Source organism: Hylaeus anthracinus, unplaced genomic scaffold (assembly GCF_026225885.1).
Source record: "Hylaeus anthracinus isolate JK02 unplaced genomic scaffold, UHH_iyHylAnth1.0_haploid 11982, whole genome shotgun sequence".
Classification (NCBI taxonomy): domain Eukaryota; kingdom Metazoa; phylum Arthropoda; class Insecta; order Hymenoptera; family Colletidae; genus Hylaeus; species Hylaeus anthracinus.
The window spans coordinates 11,748,820-11,770,719 of NW_026534330.1; the positions used below are offsets into that span (position 1 = coordinate 11,748,820).

General features: G+C 37.8%; 1 protein-coding gene across 4 annotated transcripts in view; it reads left to right on the plus strand.

Moving 5' to 3' along the window:
• The first annotated feature begins 2,820 nt into the window (after nucleotides 1-2,820).
• LOC128886091 (A disintegrin and metalloproteinase with thrombospondin motifs 9-like) overlaps nucleotides 2,821-21,900 on the plus strand; it is a 127,887-nt gene continuing 108,807 nt past the window's right edge. For 3 of the 4 annotated variants that reach the window (XM_054140656.1, XM_054140654.1, XM_054140657.1), the window contains exons 1-3: nucleotides 2,821-3,032; nucleotides 3,849-4,167; nucleotides 17,850-18,642. In XM_054140656.1, coding sequence (XP_053996631.1) covers nucleotides 18,405-18,642 — 238 coding nt within the window. In that variant the 5' untranslated portion in view covers nucleotides 2,821-3,032; nucleotides 3,849-4,167; nucleotides 17,850-18,404. Of the gene's footprint in view, nucleotides 3,033-3,801; nucleotides 4,168-17,849; nucleotides 18,643-21,900 lie in introns of all 4 variants that reach the window. The other variant, XM_054140655.1, reaches the window with a different exon arrangement.

Below are 21,900 nucleotides of genomic sequence, written 5' to 3' on the forward strand. Positions count from 1 at the left end.
TGTAAAAGAAAACTTTTCGAAACACAAGTTTACATTTTATAAGTACATCGTGACATGATGTAATATTTGTTTACACGACAAACAGTTATCATTTCACAAACATGAAATGTATCAAGTCGCTAGTATTGAGGATTTAAGGCTGCTTCCTAATGCATTTCTTTTTTAATTAAAAATTCCACGTATCGGATACTATTTATTTACCAGTGATAGGATTTTCCAAGTATTTGGAGCTTTCATCGAATAAACTCTTGAAAATTGATAAAATTTATTGTAAGTTTGAGATTATTGAAATAAAAGTGACTAACGTTTGTTGTTTTTAAATGTCAGGTGGACGTTTTTTGATCGCGTGGGAGGCTTTGGAAGAGATTGAATTTGCATTACAATCTATCTCTGAGAATTTAACTGAATGGACGCTTCTCCAACGCAAACAAAAATGAGAGTTGCTGCCTTCAACCGCGTCTTATATAGGCATGCTGATCTCCCCTACTTCGGGACACCTGTGGAAAGGTGTTACTTCCACCACAACATAATATTAATGGACCAACGTAAGTTCGATCTTTAAATTTAAATTCAGTGGAAGGAATACAGACAAAAATTGGGCCTGTATTTTTTAAAGGCTAATCTATTGCAAAAGACAAATGTGAATAAAATATTTTTATATTTTTTTCATCATATAACTAAATACTGTCACTTACAAAGTAAGAAAAGATGAAGAGTGCCGAATGTTCGTAGTATTAGAAACTAATTATTAATGTTGTAAAGACAGTAATACATCATTCATGCTACATACTCTTTACGAGGTCGTAAAATTGTCCTCAATGATTATCTGAGTAAACAACATGGCTCATGTACTTCTTTGTTAATATTATAACAGTGCTCGTAGGATTTCCTTAAATGCACACCTGTTCGAGGACAAAATGCACACGGATTTCTGTACGTTTATCTGTACAAGGAACAAGCGTTTCATTATGCCGAACATTGATAACATCCTGAATACAGAGAATGTCAAAAGGTGCAGGTGTATGTTTTTCGAAAATGTCACATTTTACATGTCTCTAATTGTTCCACAATTTAACAATATTCTTTTGTATATTTAAAAAAATGTAGTTTGATTATTCAATAGATATGATTAAGTTTCATATTATATGATTAATTTTGTTATCGAATAACGTTAAATTCTATTTAATAAACTTTTACGAGTAGGGAATGTATGTCAGCATAACCACAAAGAATCGAGAAGAAAGATACTAAAATATAATATTTCATTGAAATTCTAGCATTTGCGCGGGAGAAGAATGGCGCCAGTTGCTTTCTTCTCGCGTGTGGACAGTACATATGGTCATAAGTATGATTCTATCTAAATGGTTGGATGGATTTTCACGAAACTTTATATTTAAGTTTTGTATTCTCATTTGAAGATGTGATTAAATTTTCAGCAAGATTCCTTGATAAATAATGATGGTTTTTTCTTTTAGGTTGAAGAGTTTCTTATTATAATTTATTTAAAAAAAAAATGCTTTCTGGTAAATAGTACGTGGATAAATATTTGAAAAATGTGAGAGTAAAATGATGTGAGAAGATAATGAATTTTTGAAAGAGATCGAAGATTTATCTTCCCTTTTATTGACGTATCAAAACAATCTCTGTTATATAAAATTAATAGGAATATAAATACTAATCATTTTTCTTCTGTGCCTCATACAGTGGGTGTAGAAAATATTCGTACACAGGATCAATTTCCAAAAAAACTATGTAAAATTGCAACTTATTAACTTATGTTTGATAAACAATGATATTCTACATATTCTCGGAAATCTCTAGAATAGATAGATTACAAAAAAAAAAATAGCTATTTATGTAAATTGCGAAATTAACAAGAAAAAAACAATTAATCGATAGAAATGTTGAAGCAATAAGTATTCGCACAACTGTTTAATTTTTAAAACTTCATTAAAAAAAAGAAATTTACAGTAATTTACAAGTATATAGTACTTCCTTCGTGGGATGTCCTTTTGATTTTATAATTATTGTAACTCTTCTAAGCATTAAATTAATTAAATCATTAGTTAAAAGTTAATAAGAAGTGGGATCTTCTTCCATTCTTCTATGAGAGTCTTTTTTTAAAAGTACGTTACTGGAAATTTGATGTTTTCTAATTCGTACGAAGCAATAAACTAATGTGTTTACGTTACAAACTTTACTATAAATGGTTCGTCGTAAGAATCGTACAAATACTTATTGCTTCTATACTTTTACCCACTTTTCGCATTTTTTTGTTAATTTTACAAATTATTTTAACTAGTAAATGTTGTTTGGACTATATCTATCGTAGAGATTTCCGAGAATATGTAAAATATCATTAATTATAAAAAAGGAAGTTAAGGAATTGCAATTCCACACAAAAGTTTTTTGGGAAATTGATCGGTGTACAAATACATTCTACATCCACTGTATCTACATCAACATCTATCAATGTTCACTGAAAATATGCACTGGACATTCCTTAAAATTGCCAAAGATTCCTGAAAACATTCCATCATCAAAAATATGCCACAGATAATGAAAGTAGTCACCCACGAATGTTCCACAAAAGTTTCCATCAACATTTACTTACCCTCTCCACATTTCGCGCCCCCATGTAGAAGAGCCAAAATTAAGTTTCCCCGTTTTTTCGTAATTCGTTACCTGAAATTTGGGTCCAGATAAGAAATTTGCCCGTTGTCTGACGCCGAATTCGTGCGTGGTGGGGATGATGGTGCTAGGATGGTGGTCGATACCAGAGATCCATTCGCGTCCGCGCTCAGTCGGTGCGTGCTAGCGGCTCCGTTCGGTCGTTCTTTTGCTTCTCCCTTTCGGTCGTTGTCCACGACCCCGGCCGCTTCGTGTTTCGTTCCTACCGTCGTTTCCTACACGATTCCCAACCGCGATCACCGCGGTTCCTCGTACGAGAAACACCGTGGTCGAGAGTTGTGATCGTGGAGAGCGACAAGTTCGCGATCCTATCGCGCGATAACGATCGCGATCCCGAAGAGGTAGGTTCGATTCTGCGCCAGCATTGGGCGAAATAATTGAGTAGTCACGATTAGGGGAGCAATCAGGATCCCTGGAGGAATAACGAAATTATTTTTATTCAATTTTTATCGAGGATCGGGAACGGTAGAGATCGATGATTGAATTTGGGATTCGTGAGTGTGATTGAAATAAAATAGAGGGAGGGATTGTTTAAATTAGGGTGGTAAAGTCTTGGATTCTTGTAGGAATTACTAAATTATTTATAGATGATTGAATCAATTTTTATTGAGGATCAAAAAGGTAGAGATCGATGATCGGATCTGGGAATTGCGAGTGTGATTGAAATAAAATAGACGGAGGGATTGTTTAAATTAGGGTGGTGAAGTCTTGTGATACTATGGGTGTAATCAAATGATATGTGGAGAGTGCTTGTTGTGCTCCATTCTTGGTGACCATTTCCAATTTTTTGTGATATAGTTTTGTTGATAGAATATGCCTGGAATTATTTGGTAATTTTGGGTAACATTTAGGACACCTTTTCAGTGATCATTCATACAAGAGGCATGAAAGAAAGATAATTACTAAATTTATATATACATTAATCTTGTATAATCTTGTATAAAAAGATAAAAATTCATAATCTTCTCACATCACATCACTTCACTCTCACTCTTTTTAATTACCTATCCACGCTCCAAACAGGATCAAACGTACACAAATTACCAGTAATACAAAAATTAAATTCAATTGACGCTTGTTTTATAATTTTCGCCATCTGTGATGCATTAGGAGCGATAGTTATTGCAAAAGTAACGTCCAGCTCTGTTCCGCGGCAGGTGGCACGTTAGAGAAACACGTGGACCAGTGGATCCGCCGCCACGGAATCGATTCTTCCCAGTGACAGTCCCTCGAGTGCATCGTGTGCGTTTACCGTATCGCGAACGCTCGATTTCGGTTGAATAAGCGCGTTAAGTGTCGCCTGGCCGCAAGATCGCGAACGTTATCGGGATGTAATCTCGTCGAAGAGCGGGAAAGAGTTTCGCGACAGAGGAAAGAGGTTCGACAATTGGAGCTCGTCGAAGAGAAGGATGTGCTCTGGTTGGTCGACGGCAACGTGACAAGTTCCTCTTGGATGGTCCAACGACTTCCGACAACGTGAGTAATTGGTATCATGCCGTATTCTTTAGTGGGTAAACTTGGAGCTTGAAAAAATTGAAGTCTTAAAATTGGAGTCAAAATTGAATGAAAGATATTATAGGAACTCTGTAACAAAGTTATGTCAATGAATTATCAATTGTTTGGATGTGGATGAGGATAGAATGACGAAAACTCAGTGTTCCTGAGCTAAACACTCCAGTAGAAATATACAAGATAATATACGATTGAGTGTGGATAAAAGAAAAATATAAGATAAATTCACTTCTAGTTTCGATGCAAAAAGAAGAATAAAGTCACTAAATTTGATTTATTGATTCGATTCAGTTATGGTAAAATTACAACAAGGTGAAAAGCTTTAATCAGAGTACTAAGCATTAGCTTTAGTTGCAATTTTCATTTGTTGGACAAAAACGAAATACGAGAAGAATTTATGTTTATTTTTCTTTACGTTTCCGTTACCTATAATGAACCGGTCCAAATGCAGGTAACAGGTTGCTTTCCAAAGTCGGCAACTTTACCAAATAACTGAAAACATGTGGCCCAACCTTGATACAAGACTAGAATTTTAAAACAATGCGGCAGCATCTCGTTCCTGAGCAAATGGACTTTCTAAGGGAGCAATGTAATCATTTACTGCTTGTAAGAGAATGTAAACTTTCTGTTGTTTAAATATTTCATACTTATTGTTAGCAATTAAACAAGCTCATTTTTCCTAAATCTTTAATTGGATCACAGGTTTAACATAAAATATAATTAAATAGCCATAATTTGGTTCTCTTTAGAACCATCAATTAAAACTTGTGAAACTTAATATATTTTAATATTTTAATGACAAGTTGCCTAACTAGCTTCAGAAATAATGATGTATTTTAAATTTGGGTCCCCTTCAAACTCTCAGAAATATTAAAATATTTTATTGACAAGTTCTCGAACCAACTTCAGAAATGTTAATTTATTTTAATCGCGGACCTCTAAACCCCCTCACAAATATTGTAATATTTTATTACATTGAGTTTCGCTATTTTTAATTGGCAAAATCGCTTTGTCAGTGGCTCTAGCACGAAGCTAGAAACCCGAAACCGTCATTTCGACGTGTTTTTCTATCGCCGAAGAAACGTCCGTTCGGAAACGTGCGAAAAGAAGGCTAGATACGGGGGCTCCGTTATCGCGCAGTGACCTTATGTAATATATAGACATATTTCGTTTATTTTTAGCACGCGAGGTTAGGTACAGACAATCGCGAATCTTCATTCTACCATTGACATTGACAATCGCACGGTGTATCGCGATACCCGCGACGAGTTTCATGCTTCTATAACAGGCTTCCTTATGGCTAATGCTTATCGAACTGACCACTGCAGTCCAGTGGCTATCAAAAGAAAAATTGAGAATTTTGTTGTTTGTTCACCTTGCACGTATAAGTAATTCTTTAAATAATTGAATGTCTAGTTAGAATATGGTATGGTTTAATAATTTTTTAGGACTTTGTTGTCCATTCACCTTGCACGTACGAATAATTTTTGAAATAATTAAATATCTACTTCGAGTATGGTATGGTCTAATAATTTTTAGAATTTGATTGTCCCCTCATCTTGTACATTGAACAATTCTTTAAATAATTGAATGTCTACCTCGAGTATGGTATGGTCTAATAATTTTTAGAATTTTATTGTCCGTTCATCTTGTACATATGAACAATTTTTTAAATAATTTAATGTCTAGTTTGAACATGGGATAATTAACTGAAGAACGAAATAGGTCATGTACATTCACAATCGATTCTTATCGAGTGTTTGCCTTGTCTGTATGAATTACTTTATGAATAATTATTTAAGCGTTACCTTGTTATGTAATGCCCAAAATTACGAGACCTCGTGTTTGAACGATTAACCAAATACTATAAACGAAAGCAGTATCAGATATGTTAGATTACTTTACTTAATCGAACGGAGTATATTGAAGATCATAAGGAAATTTCTGGGAATGAAATTCTTTAACTCGAAGGATCCACGTCTTGCCGAACAAATTTTTCCTCTTAAATTTGTCTCTGTTTAGAAAACTCCAGGTTCATCGGTGTTTGGTCTGACAGAGTTATGTATTTTCATTTTTAATCATTTCCTGTAACGGACACAAAGGCGAATTCTGGGTGAAAAACAAGTCAGCTTTTCTGAGAAAATTGGGAGAATGAGCTTAGGGAGGAAAATATTTATCAGGGTTGTCCAAGTGATTGCCATCAGCTTGAGCGGATTCCCTGAAAAAAGGACCATTGTTTCTTTCCAATTTTGGACCAATAACATCTTTTCTCGTGTGATTGTTAACGTTTCACGGAAAAAAATTCATATTGCAGCTGTTCATGATCATTCCTGTTCCTATAAATGATTAGCAAAGTCGCACAGTATTAAATGGTACAGTTGGACGTATTTATGCAAATCATGACACAGTACATGACACCTTCGATAAAAAGAAAACTGGTTCAATCCTGGTGGTAAAAAAACGCTATGCAGAGGTTAAACTGAATACATTTTTTATTTTTCACTTTCCATGCATACATTCTTATAAGTTTCTGCGAAGGAAAAACGACAGTGTGTAATCGCTAATCTAAATGCAGCGTGCGTAAATGAATACTGTGCATGTAAACTTGGGCTAGTCTAGTATTCCCTGCACGCGAAAATTTCGTCCGAAATTCGCATCGGTAAGGAGTTAAAAATCTATTTTAGACTCAAATCGATTAACTCTGTTTAGTCAGACGTATCGCGGGTATAAAAATAAGGAAGCTGTGTTCGGGATGAACCGAGTTACGTCTGCTTTCGTTCGCGTTATTTTCGTACGAACGTTTCCTCAGGTTTATTTTCAAGGCTGTTATTCAGTGTAATACGGTATTGCCATACGTCAAAATTTAACTCTCTTTTCTATTTCCTGACAGCTTGAGGAGCCTCGAGTTACGAATGCGAAGAAAAAACTGCTTGTCACGATCCGTACGTACATATCTGTGCTCGTATGTTGGCGTTTGTTGTCTTTTATATCTCAGTGAGAGTTTATCTTGAAATTATCAAATTTATTATGACCTCATCGTGTAGGATCTCGATGGTATTCAATTTTTCGAAATATTCTATATAAATGAAGGCATGTTTGAATATGTATGGGTGTGTTTAAACGTGTTGGGCCTATGGTTTGCTTAATTTTTTAGAAATTTTATATCAGGAAACTAATAAAATTTGATGCAATAACTTCTCTGCATGGGGCATTGATGCCATCAAATTATTGAAAATATTCTATACTCATTTAGGCATGTTTAAACGTGTTTGGGTATGTTTGAATGCGTTGATCTATGGTTTGCTTTATGTTTCAAGAGGTCTATACCAGGAAAGTTCTGAAATTTGATGATATGATTCTTTTGCACGGACCACTGATCTCGTTAAATTTATGAAAAGTATATTCTAAATTAAATATTATATTCTTCTTTAAATTCATCTACCCCAACTGTTGAGAAAACCTGATACGTTTCGTGTCAGTTCAGCAATAAATTTACCAGCTTTTTTTCATAAAATTTCGCACATCCTACACGAGTCGTCTGCCGCGTTTCTCAAAGAAGAGGTCAACGATAATACGTAACGTGAAAAGCAGATAGCCATTTATCGCTCATCGACTATAAATTTAACGTTTGGCGCCGTTCGACTGGTTTCGCGATGGGAGGAGAACTAAATTCATCGCGAACCGAATATAAAATGATCGATTTTTCGATGGCGAGCAAAGGGGAACTCGAAATTGCTCCATAATCACCCATTAATCCTTTCGTGGCTGATGGTGAGCCGTATGTATTCGTGACATTTTAATGTGAATAATTTTATTATGTACAATATGCATTCACACATGCCCGCTATGTGTGCACCTATGTATATTTACGAAAGGATGAAATGATCTTTCCCGGTATATTTACATTTTGTTCGGGACTGTTTGAGAGCAAATTATCAGCCAGCGAAATCTGTAAAAAAATTCTGGCTAAATTCGGATTCGAAAGGGTCAAGAAGAACAGAACTTCCAGTTTCTAATGCTTAACGTATAATTAATGAAAATAGCGTTCAATGTTTTGGTTATACAAGCAAAGGTTTATTAATAATAATAATACATTTATTTAGCGGAATCATTAATTACTTGTTTATGTAATCAAATAGTTGACCACTATTTTTGTCACCATCAATACAATATATTTAACGTTTCTACAACGAACAAAATTTGAATATACTTGGTAACGATCCATCAACAAACGTAGGCTTAAAATGTGAAATTGTTGTTTCAGTATGCAGATTATATTCATTTGTCACTGATATCTTCCTGATAACGGATCAAACGAGCCGTCCGTAGGGTCTGGGCTATCTCTTTTCGCGTTAAACCGCAATTAGCACGGTGTCCTTGAACTTTCCAGGTCCCGAAATCGTGCTAATATCTGGTCCATAATACTCAGCTAATTTAATTCCACCGATAATCCTCAATTAGTTATTCCATCTGTAAATGAATTTGTTTCAACTTCACTCAACCGTTTGATTATCACAGAGTCAACCAGTGAAATAGTAAATCGTATTTATAGAATTGCAAAAATCGAAGAAACCAGACGAAAAGACGCAAAATCATCGTTAGTTTCGTTTTTTATAGTTCCACGGAAAGGCCTCGCAAGAATCATTATTCCGATCCACGCTATATTCGACTGCCTTTCATGTAAATTATTAGCATTAATGATGGAGGCTGTAAATAAAGGTTAAACGAGATTCGAGATTTTTATTATTGTATAATAATAATAAATTTTATTCTTCACGTTACAATTTAATTAAATTTAAGCTTACCACAGAAGAGAGTCGCAATTTTAGAATAAATATTGAATGGATTTTATATTAACTTTACCTGCGCCTATGAAGTTCATGTTAATCTGAATAATTCCTAGTGGAGATGATTTTTAAAATAACGCACGCGTGAAAAGTTGCACAGTGATATGCAGTTCCTGTGATAGTGATTGCCAGATGCGTCTGACAATAGACGATCCGTTTCCCCTTACGCGCTCACGCTTTGCTTCTTCTCGGATTCTAGAGCTGCTTTGAGCGTGAATATGGCATCTAATTAAAGAAGATAATTACCCTTGCCCCTTTGTAACCCAGTGCTTTTATTAACCAATAATAGTTTAAAACGTTCAAAGCTCAAGCTATTATTTATTTCAACTCTTTTGGGCTCCCTACTTTAGAGTCATAAATCTTTAAAATTAAAAAATTTTCCGAATTAAATTCCAGTGACACCTTGCACTTTTTCACTTTGCATTTAATTTTCACGGTTTCTCGACCCGTTCCCAATCAACATAATTCTCCCGTGAAACAGTATACCTTGAACAGAACGATCGCGCGATGATTTCTGGTTCCGCGAGGAACGAGGAATAAAGCGAAGGCTAAGAAAGAATCGTCGTCAGGTGATATTAACGAATTCAAAACGGACACGTTCGGATCTAAGATCGGCGACGAGTGTCACGTTACTTCGCGATGCTTCGGAATGCAAAATTAACGACCAACACGCTAGTCTCGTTGCTTACGAAGGCCTCTGGTCTTGTAATGTCGAAAGTCGAGATGCGAAGCGAAGAACTCCGAGGCACTTGCGGTGCACAAATTCGAAATTGGCGAGTCTGCATTTTTTGGCGATACTTGAACATATTTCGTGTTCAAACATGCTCATTGGGAAGCAGGTCAAACTTTAGTATTGATTTTATTCATTTTTTTATTTACTAAATAAAATTTGAGTTCCTTTTGTGAATATAATTAAAATAATTATTGAACGAGTGTATGTTCTTTGGATGTTCAAAGTAGTGTATTTATTTTCATATTTTGAAGATGTAATTTTAAGTAACATTTGCTTTATTTCGACCTTTTTAGAATCATTACAACATATAATACAAATAAATGTACTATTTTGAAAATATACTCCTCTAAATGTTCAAGGAATATATATATTTTTTAAACAGTATTCCTTCATTTTTATTGTTGCATATATATGAAGTTAGATAGGCAATACCCTTTACCATCGTCATCTACACTGTACACCCAATCATTTTTTTAAATAGTGTGTATCTTAATTCCTGAACACATAATTAAATAAAAATTTCAGTCTTAAGTGCAAAAATAATCAAAGTAGCCATTCCGTGAAACAAGTGAAAAATGTTCCTAATAAATAGGTCTTTGACACTTCATCCTGAAAAACAAATAAAAATCAGTCCCCGTTGCAGCAACGTTAAATCGATACTGATATGCTCGAATTAAAATTCGTCACCAGCAATAAATTCATCAACTACAGGAGCACGAAGCAGGCGAATGAAAATTACGGATGTGTTAAATTACGAATAATTACCTAACTGACAGATATTGCCGCGTTGAAGGATGCCGATGTTAAATTTTTGGGGAACGCTTCCTCATGTAAATTGCACTGACGATTATATATCGCGCTGCGACCACCGTTTCCATCAATAGAGAAAGTGGTATGCGTTGCATCCAGTTCCTTAACGACGTCTCCCGTTGCTAATTCGATGCGTCAAAAATTTTTAACTCTCGTACCTCGCCAGTCCTTCGTTAAATCAATAGCGAGTAATGAGAAAAGGCTTTCCATTCGAATGCTGCACGACCGTAAACGTCGCCAGGGAAAATGATTGATTTTGCTGTTAAAATCGAGAAACGAGCACGGGAATAATGCATGTGTTAACTTTCTGTTGTATAATGGGCCCCGGTGGGGACTTGGAAACAGGTACTTTAAGATTCGTGGAGAAAAGTCAAGATTTTGCATATTTTCTTGAGGGGGTAATTGATTTATCGACGACGAAGTAGAGTACATGTCACATTATAAATGAATGGTTCATTTAAAGGATGAATATACAACTTTTTTATTTAACGTGAAATATAATATTGTTTTCGGTTAAATAGACCACATGAAGCACCAAAGGTTTGTAGCATTATTTATGGCAGAAGTTTCTCAAGTCTTAGATGTCACTAGCTGTCACAAGTAAGTGGTACTTGTTACCTGAAATAGTTAACGACGATCTCGAAGTCCACGTGTCCACTACAACGCGCACCAAGCTTAAAAAAGCTGCTGTCACACTGAAAAATTGAAATAATCTCAGGAAAAACTGCAGAATAAAGGAAAATGGAAAATTCAAGGATGTTAAAAGAGACAAAATACAACAAGTCGTTCCTCTTTCACAAATGTGAATATCTCCAAAAAAAATCTACAAATTCGTAGGGCTTGCTCCTGTTTCTAATTAATAAAGGTCTCGTATTTAAGACTGGAGAAAATTGACAACAGAACAATGAAAGTTACAGAAAGGAATAGAAGCCTCGATACAGGATGAAACGAAAGAGACAGTGAACTTGCTATTCGAGCCGTGTATTGTTCGAGGAATATCGATTTTGAGTAACTGGTGTCGAAGTACAGGCTGGCGAGCGGCAGAAATTCGCAGACAAAGATTGATCGATCGATGGATCAGACTAGGAAAGGTACGCGACAGGAATAGTTTGACCCAGACCTTAAGCGACTCCGAGGTCAGCAGCCGACGTCGAGCCCCGCTTTTATATTTCACTCGGCGACGTCCAAGCCGCAGACTTACACTGCGCCTCTATATAATGTTCCTCTCTAGCTTTCATTACCACTGCGCTTATATCGCCCGACGATACTGCCGACGGGGTATAGTGGCCACTATGTTGCACGCAAACCGCAAAAGTACAAGTCGTTAAACTCTTCGATTTTCTGCGTTGATAGTTGCCAACTGGGCGTGTTCTTGTTGCCCTTGCTAAAAACGCATGGAAATCTCTTTGCCGTGTATCTGCCGTGGCTCTGATCTGGAACCTCCGTATTCAACATGATTAAATAACAAATTGGACTCACGCGATCGTGTGTTTAAATATAAACGGTTTTCTAGAAGGGTGGGATTTTAATTTTTAACGTAGTTGTGATGGGCATCTTAACACTTTATCTACCGGGCTATTTAGAAGCAGACTTTAATTCAAAACAGAATTTTCTACAGTAGCATATGCCAATCTAGGCTGACAATAATTCCTCCATACTGTTACTGGGTACATTGAAAGCCAAGTCTGTTTCCAAACACTAAACATTGTAAGTAGACAACCATCAACATAGTAAATAAATTCGAATAATCAAATACCGCAATTAAAAAGCGTATAAATAGGCTCCCGGTATATAAAGTATTAATATAAATTGTGTTCTATTCCAACAGGATAGAGTCCCCTTTGCTAAATCTTCCATATTTACAGTCTAATTCGAAGGGAAATTTCTGGATTATTTGTAACTGCTCTGGCTTGCAATGTTCATACTCTACCTCCTTTATTGTTGAAATATCAGATTGATGAATAATGGAGCATGCATTTAAATACACGTATACTTTAACCTCAGAACTTGCGGTTTCGCGACTGACCCCAGGTGTTTCTTGATTATATATCGCTTCTTTTGTTTCATCAACCCACCTATAAAGTCATTCAACTCTTGAATTTTCCGTTTTTATGACTTCCAACCCATCCAGTATTCTGAAAGTAGAAGTGTATGCAATATCATACAATATTCCACTCAGTTGTACGTTTGTATATTCATCGCAGACGTTGATTAGGCAATCTAAGACACTGGTCACGTATTATCTTGAGTTTAGTACTCTTTTCCGATGCCATTTTTAATTTTACACCGCCGTTTATGTGCATAAACAGTCTCGGCGCTGTCCCGAGATTAATAAATGGCGTTTGTGAATTATTGCGTAGTTTCAATTAATGTATGGGACTGGTAGAATCCCCGCAATTAAGGTGTAGACAGCGTTACATGGCGGAGATGTAATAGATTTCAATAACTGTTCTCGCGACGACCCGGAATTGCAACACAGCTTAAAGGCTAACAGCAATTAGAGTTAAGTGTCGAGTTCAAAGTGGATGGGGTATTGTCCACTGAAAACTCGAATGCAAGGCTCGGACTGGATGCAACTGGGACTGGATTGATCCGTGTCTGGATTACGGTCGAATTAGGGCTGAGTTATAATTGTCTGCGGTTCGTTTCGATAGTATCTGCTTTAACAATAGCGTCGACACTGCAGAAACAAGTTACATGACACATATACATGTACATAGGAATTATTTGTGTTGGACAGTTGGAATCAAAGCAATTTCAGTATTAATTTTATTCCAACAAAATGTCACATCCCACAAGTTTACTTAAATGGCTCCAAAATGTTAGGCTTCCTTCAGATCCACGCACAACGATCCAGAACACGTTGCCGATGTATTCGAACTCTATCGAACCCATTAATCTTATTAAGATAGCACTTCGAGACAGCTCTCAGCACATGTTCAAGTAATACTCGACAAGTAGTCACGAGATGCTTGAGATCTTGTTCGTCAACGCTATGATAGAGATCTGTACGCAGAGCCAAGGTCACTGGGTAAATGGAAAGGGTTGATTAGCCACCTTATGAACCGTGAAATATATGTATTCTATAATTAGCGTTGTGACAGGTACGGTATCCAAGGAAATAATTCTGATAATCGGAGTCCTTTCCTCCGGATACCTGTCCCAGCCGCTAATTACATCTACATACATATCAAGGTCATGTTGGTCGTACGTTCATATGAATTCTTATCCTTCTCCAGCGTTGAATTCATTAATAAGTAGGTTCCAACAGTGACGAAACATCGCGTGTGTGTAAACTTCACCTGAGGTCGCATCTAGTGTGGATGCTAGGAAGATCTGGCGTTTACGTAAGGGTTGCAGAGAGTTTTAGGATTTCTTTTTTTAATCAAACACGGATGAGGTGTCCTGGTGAATATTTATGCATCATTTTTCACCTTCAATTCTCTAAAAAATCCATTTGAGTTATAATTAGACTGCGTACTGTCAGATGAAAAATATACAAAAAATATGCATGCTGTATGTTGTATATATTACACAATTCCTATGATAATATTGTTATTTCGTTTTGCACAAGTGCACATACATTTTGGTTTTGTTTAGCATGCATTTATTGTACCAGTTTGTAATATAAATAAATAAAATTCACAGTCTAGTTATAATTTATTAAAAAAACAAAATCTTAAAGCTTCCTTTGGGGAATCCCTTACATTTTACATTTACCTTTACATTTTTAGTATAGTATGTGTGACTGATAACGCGTAGAAATAGCTTTTATCACCATTTTTCAACAAAAGAGTATAATTTGGAACAGAACTCTTTGGAACTGAACCCTCTATGGGCTCTTGTCATTTTTAATAATTTTATTATAATTTTAGTTTCACCACAAAATAACGTATATGTCTCAATTACATAATGTTTCTGATACCCAATAATAATATTAACGACGAAATATCAAAGTAAATGTCTTGGAAGTTGTCTGCAGAAATGAAAATTAATCCCACAGAGGGTTAATTCCGCTAAGAAGCCTCTTGTTAGCTTTCTATACCCTAATTCGCAGCCCACTGGTTCATGGCAGGGCTTTATGAACGGTCAGCACGCATCGGCCGATCTTCACGGTGTAACTTTGTTCTTTTTGCGATCCCCGTCGGTTGGTAGCTGGCTGTCGTAAATTAGAGCTCAAGGGCCGCCACGCGCGAGTCCGTGCCGCAAATCGTTGCTCAGTGGGAAAGTATTTCGCCGGTGGTGCAAGCGTGAAATAATTTTGCCGCTATTTTTATCGGGACATCTATTTCCTCGCGGTTACACTGTCTACACTGGATACCTCGGGACCCAGAGCAAGCTCGATGAAAAGAATCCAACTCTTTTGATCCCAAGGACTTCTGCCGCAACTATTCTGAGCCACCAGGGCGGAGATTTGCAAATTAGGAAGAGTGATCTATTTGATCCTCTTTGGTAGACAAATATTTGAGTAAATAGAAGAAAGATATTAATATTTTGAGGAGGAATTTACTTTATATGTATAAGTCTATTTCTCTCCAAATTATTTCATGTTGCAGTCGCAATAGACTGACTCATTTTAAAAACAAATTTACATTTTAATGTATAAGACTAACCCCCCTCAAATTATTTCATATTACAATGGCCATTTTATGGCTATTTGACTGCCTCACTTTAAGAATAAATTTACATTGCAACACACAAACCTAACCCATTCCCCCTTCTAAAATATTTCATACTACGAAGCATTAAAATAGCGAATACACCGTGTTCATAATCCACCTCGCATCACGTTGCTAACATTTTCTATTTCCATTCCATTTCTGTCCTGATATTTCTAATATTTCTAAGTTATATACAAAATACAAAAATGCAAGAGTATTCTTGCAAGTTGAATTTTGAAAAAGTCTGACGTCTGGGGAACAGGTTCCCATCGCAAATAATTAAAATCGTTCTTTGTATGCAAACGCATCCTTCCAGCTCAAGAGTCGCGGAGCCATTTTCAACTCAATTACGCGAGGCGTAAGTCAATTATTTACGACTTAACGCGGCTGCTCGATCCAATCAGCAAAGCGTCGTCGATTAATCGCGAAGCCTTCTGCCTCGTCTCTTCCTGAAGATACGATCGGAAATTTCTTTGCCGCGGTGGTCTCCTCCGTGTCGCCCGATAAGAACACGACGCACGGCGTCGTAAATGTTTTAACGCGGCGCGAATCGGTTTCACGGTAATTCGCACGGCTAAATTGCTCGACACGGAGAAATCATCTTCAGCCGATGACCTCATCACGGAAAGCGTTCTACCTGCGAAAACACTTTTCTACTTTGAGTTGCGCCTTTGTTTTCTCGTTACGTACTTCATTTTACTGGGATTAGACTCGCTACCTAAGTTCACGGATGTTTTCCATGAAGTTACGCTTCTGTGAGGTATGGAGACGTTGTTAATGAAATTGTTGTTTGTGTTGAGGTTGTTGGAGTGTTTTGTGCGGGTGGTGCTTTAAAATTGTGGGTGTGAAGTTAGCTATGGCGAGAAATAAGAGGTTTGCTTTGGTTTGGAGCACTAGACGTTGAGTGATATTTGAGATTTGGAGGGAGAAACTATTGGATATATTATATTGTAAACATTTCACACATGTTTGTGTTCTCTAGAGTGACTTATATGGGGGATGTTTCAGAATTTTGGGTGTGAAGTTAGCTGTGGCGAGAAGTAAGAGGTTTACTTTGGTTTCGAGCCCCAGACTTTAACACTTGATATTTTTTGGAGGGAAAAGTATCAGATACATTCACTCGAAACTTTCTATACCTGTTTATATATGCTTTACCACGCATTAGGAATTGTTCCGAGTATATGTGACTGATTTTGTTGATTTGACAGGTGGTTATACATGTTTTGCATAGAAACCTCATGTCCACCTTTGTCGTGACAAATCTCGTTTCGGTCATCCTAAACACTCAACTATATTTTTATCACCTTTTTTTTTTTAACATCAAGACACACTGGTTCTATCGATATTCCTCTTGTTCTCCAGTTTTGTTTAACGAAACAATTTCGAATCCTTCCAAACCCGCACAGATCGGTATCACGGTCTGTAACCTCCCAACTTAATTCCCCAATTCTTGTCATTGCTCTTTTTCGCCGTAAATTTCACACCGTTATCTCGACGAAGCGAAACCTGTTTCCTGTTCACGAGAACCGGTGTCCTTTTTTAATTGATTCCTCATTTAAGTTACTTAGTTTCCCTACGGGCTGCATTCGGAGAAACTTTGCGACATTTGTACCTAGCGTTCGTCTTCCTTTTCCAAATTAATTCTCATTATATACTTTTACCAGTTCCATTTTTGTAAATATCCCACTTTCGTTGAGGACTCCATTTAATGGAACAAAAGGTGACTATGATTTTAAGACAAAAGGAGCATGCACACCTCAATTATTTTAATACGTTTGCTACATTCACTTATGCTAAGTGGCGTTCAACGGTACGATTGTAAAATTATCGTTTTAAAATGGTTGGAAGTGAGACATAGGTACCAATTACTTGTGGCTGGTGGGTTAGCCATTTTCCTAGTTTGGATGCTTCCCTAAATGACAGTGTGTCCTGTTCGACAAGATAAATTGAGCCTGAGTGCGACTTCAAGCATTATCAATTCCGGTTTTGCTTCATCAAGGTCGGCTGACATAGCCAGTTCTCGACGAGAAACCCAGGATGTCCCTAATCTTCGACACTGGTGCTGGCCTTGGATCTTTGGAATCCTAGTCCGTTCCCACGAGGATGACACACTCCTTATATATTTCGCTCAGCGTTTTATTAACGTTGTAGACGTTTCAGTTATTTTTTCAGAAGTCAAGAAAAACCCTTGTCCATTACAAATATGATTGATCGTAAACAATAAAACAGACAAGAGTCTACTATTAGATGGAGTAGAAAGTAATGTCGTTTTTGCCATCTTAAATACTTGTTTATCATTTATCAGCTCATTGATTTTTCTGGCATTGAAAATTTGCACACTAGGTGATAAAAGGCTGCTGACAATGAGGGCGATTATATAATGAATTAAAGATAGAAATTTATTGGAAAGTTTGAATTCAATGTAAAAGAAACGACATTACTTTTTGGTCTACCTAATATATTCATTACTCAACTCCAATGCTAACTTCACTAGTATTTATAAACAGCAAAATAGACAACTCACAATTTCTAGTACTCAACTCCGATACTAGATTCTCTATTACTTACTAACGTTACAATTTTCTCTGCTTTCAGAACCTACTCGAAAGGAAGCTTCCACCAGCATCTACCCCAGCTATCCACTCCTATCAAACCAAGGACTCGCCCAGTAGATTTCACAATAACCCTGCAGAGGTAGCTCGCCAGTGGTTAACTACAGACCAATTTTACGAAGAAAGCATTACAGAAATCACACGTTCGATGGTTGGGCAATAGTCCTCGATCATACCAGATAACAGCTCCCTGCCTAACAGCGAATCGAGGAGCTCTTAATGGGCATTCCAGTTGGACTCTCTTGGCTGGCACTCCGAGAGGGAAGCAGAATCCGCGAGGAGGAGTCTTGAGAATCCCTGGAGGACTCTATGGGCGCTCGAGGGTTGCGCGGAGTGGCGAATGACTTGTTGCCGCGAGATAATCCAGCTCCATCTCGTTCCGAGAGGCCACGAATATGATCGACTGACTGTCTCGATGGCTGGCGTGTAACTGTTCCGAACCAGGATACCTCTTCCTACGGTCGGGTCGTCCTTAACGAGCCGAGGACACTGATTAATAAACGAGTGGTTGTGCCCAGCTGCCAGGGGGGACGCAGACATGTCGCGAATCTCGAATCGCGTCTCCATCGTCGCTGCGATAGTCAGCATAGTGCTTCTAGTGATATTTCTAGTGATAATATGGACTGGTGTGCGATCGAGCAACGCCTCGAGCTTGTACGGGGATGAAGGGAGATTGGACTCTGGCTTGGGGCCCCTGGATGTCATCCTGAGGGAGGGCTGGAACCAGTCTGGACGAACCGTGGCGATGTTCGACGAGGCGAACTTTACTGAGAAAGGTAAGACAGTTTGCGAAGTAGTTCTTGGGGGGTTCGATTGCTTTGAGGGAGAGTATAAGACGTACTTTAGGGATGGAGATTCTATATTGGGTTATTTCATTTTTCTTGAGTTACTTGAGAGAGATTATTTTTGTCAAGATTTCAGACTTGATTCGGTGGTAATATCTTTAATATTTTGCCCCTGTATAAGTGGTTTTATGAATGTAACAAAAATGTAGTTGGAAAGAGCATGTATGAGAAGCATGTACGTATAATATTTGCAGAGATAAAAGACTACCTTTCATGACGGTAGTCTTTCTGTAAACTGTCGAGTTTGAATGGCTGTATTTTTCAAATAATTCAGAAATTGGCAACATGATGATTTAAACCCCTCCTATTTTCACATGGACTGTAATATACCTCAATGTGAACAGAATCCGTATGTGGAATGACCCCTACCCGACTAGAAGTCCTATGCTTGGTACCAAAATGGCTCCTACAAACTATACCTAACTCTGGTACTTAAATACCTAAATCTTACCTAAATTACTCTCAAGGTCCCAATACATCTAACGATACTTTTCCTAAGAATCGTAACAGTCTCGGTACCTAAATAATTCCTAATACCAAAACGAATCTCTTGATAGCGAAATAGCAGTCTACGACGCAGTCTCGCTTTCCAGCATCGAAGGTGAATCCAAGCGGGTCGAATCGACGGCAACAGTAGCGTGAGAAGTAATTCGAGTATCGTCGAGCAGAAACAGAAGAGTTGCGAAAGATCCGTTAACGCGTTTAGTCTCAGGAGAGGTGTGCAGCAGCTCTCAGGGAAAGCTAGAACGTCCAGACGTCCTTGTAAGGCCGCTGCTCCAAAGCATCCACACCTACACCTACACCTACAACCATTGCCACGAGCATGAACCTTTATTCACAGTCTACCCGTACTCATATTCCTACCCAACCTGTACCTACGTCCTAAGTACAAGCGGATACGCTGCCTTGGCCGGCTCGCCGTGCACCTGATGCTGCTTCGACGAATCCCAGTCAGCATTCCTTAGGGAGATGAAAAATCGCGGTCGAGATCACGTTCCTTCCACGCTTTGCCTAAATCGTTGCACTAGGAACAGTTGCTTTTCTATGGGGTGCTTCGTGTCATTTAGGTTGGATTATACTTGGGAGGAGTCATTTTGACGCAGGGAAGTTATTGTAGGAAAATTCGTAAAACAAGGCGTGGGCGTGAGAAATTATCTTCAAAACTGAACTGAACTTGAGTTTAACAAGGAAATCTTCTTCTGTTGGGTCAAATGTAAAGTCTCAGGTAGTATTCAAAATGTTTTTCGTGTTATTTCTTGGAAAAAAAATTGACGAAAATGCTCCAGACGTACTGATTCGCCAGGTTTTCCACTGAGAATCGCTCTGGAAATCCTGATGTCAGGAACAGATCGATTCTAACGCTTGATTTAGCTATTGGAACGGTTTCTGCTGGTATTCAGAATAGTGGATAACAGGGTCCTCGTGCTATTTCTTGGAACAATTGACAAAAATGCTCCAGACGTATTGGTCCGCCAGCTTTTTCTCTAAGAGTCGCTCTAAAAATCCTAATATTGACGAAAAATCCATTCCAACGCTTGATTCAGCTATCTTAAGGGTTTCTGCTGGTACTAAAAATGTTCGATAGTGTGTGGTCATCAGAATGTTTCATCAGAATCTTAGATCCCGAATCGAGGATAAATTTCACAGCCTGGAGACCTCGATAAATACTTTCCTCGCGCCACATACACTAAATACGATCCTGGAACGGCTCTATCCGCGCTTCCAGACGCATAATTATTCCCGTAGGTTCGCGTATAACCAGCGAGTTCGCTTACGCCTTCATTCCAGGATCGCGATCGTGGCGCATACTCCTCGCGCAGCATCGCCACTAATTTCGAGCAGTTTATTAGTTTCTCTGAAGTCGGTTATCTCGCCGAGATCTTTCCTCGAGAGCGTAGCGCCCTGTCTCGATCGGGGGGCCCGGTGATCATTAACGAGCGCTAATTGCACCAGCCACGGATTATTCTGCGGGCTTTCCCCTCCGCTCTTCATTTCTCCGCCGCCACGCTTCCGAACGCGTCGCGCCAGCGTTGACTCTCGATCACGAACGATAACTCGAAATCGTAATTTTCTGAGTCCCTCGTGTTCGAGCTTAATTGAATCGAAAATTAATGCTCGAACGAGGAACAATCTACCGCGAAGGGGGAATTCCACTCCGTGCTTCGTTTGTGATTGTTTTATCGCTGTAAATAATGGAGACATTCTCGATGACGTTGTTGGGTTTATTAATCGATGTTTATTCTACAGTTCTGTAAACCGTGACGAAGTTGGAGATTCTATGAATCAATGAAATTTTAATTAAGGAATTGAGTAGAATTTTGGAATTTGAGCGAAGAAGTTTGAGATTTTATGAATCAATGAAATTCAGATTGAGAAATTGAATGGTAATTGAAATGGAAATTTGAGAGTGCATTCCACACTGGAAGAGTTCTTATCTGTTTGATGGGTGGCATTGAACCTTTAAAAAAATAGTCGATTGTCAGGTAAATTCGACGCAGCAGTGAGATCTTCCACGGTGCCTCGATGTCACGGAAACAGACGAACTTACAATCGTACTGATAAGTCGGCCAGATAAGAGCATGGATGTTTGAATATTTACGATGTACGTCCGTCCTACCTTTCTCGCTTGATGACAGTTACATCATTACGGGCCGATAATCAGCGAGTTACGTCCCGAAGATAGGTCCTTCGTGTATCCTGTGAACGGATAAAAGCTGAAAAAATAAAAATAAAAGACGCACGATGAGTCGGATCGGTGCAGCTATATAAAAAGTTTTCCAAAAGGGACCACGGAATTTTGTTTTTTATTAAACACACTGATTTGTGTATTTTAAATCAATGTACACATTATTGCAATTTAAGATGGAAGATACAGAAAGGTGTATATTTGTTATTAAAGATACAATCTTAAAGCTTCTTTTGGAAATCTCCTCATTTCTACGTTTCGAATCTTTTGCAAAGAACAGAGGTTAATATTCTACACTCAATGAAACGAAATTAGCGATTAGAGATTTTTGATACGATGTGTTAATAAAAGTAGACGTCCAACACGGAACCGAAAACAATTTCAAAGTCGTAAAATTCTCACCCCATGCCCGTGTTCTTGATCTTTTATGTTTCTTTTTTAATTCGTCAGATAAGAGTTTAATGACTGCAGATAGCGAGGCTCTCGTGTGTACCATATTCTCC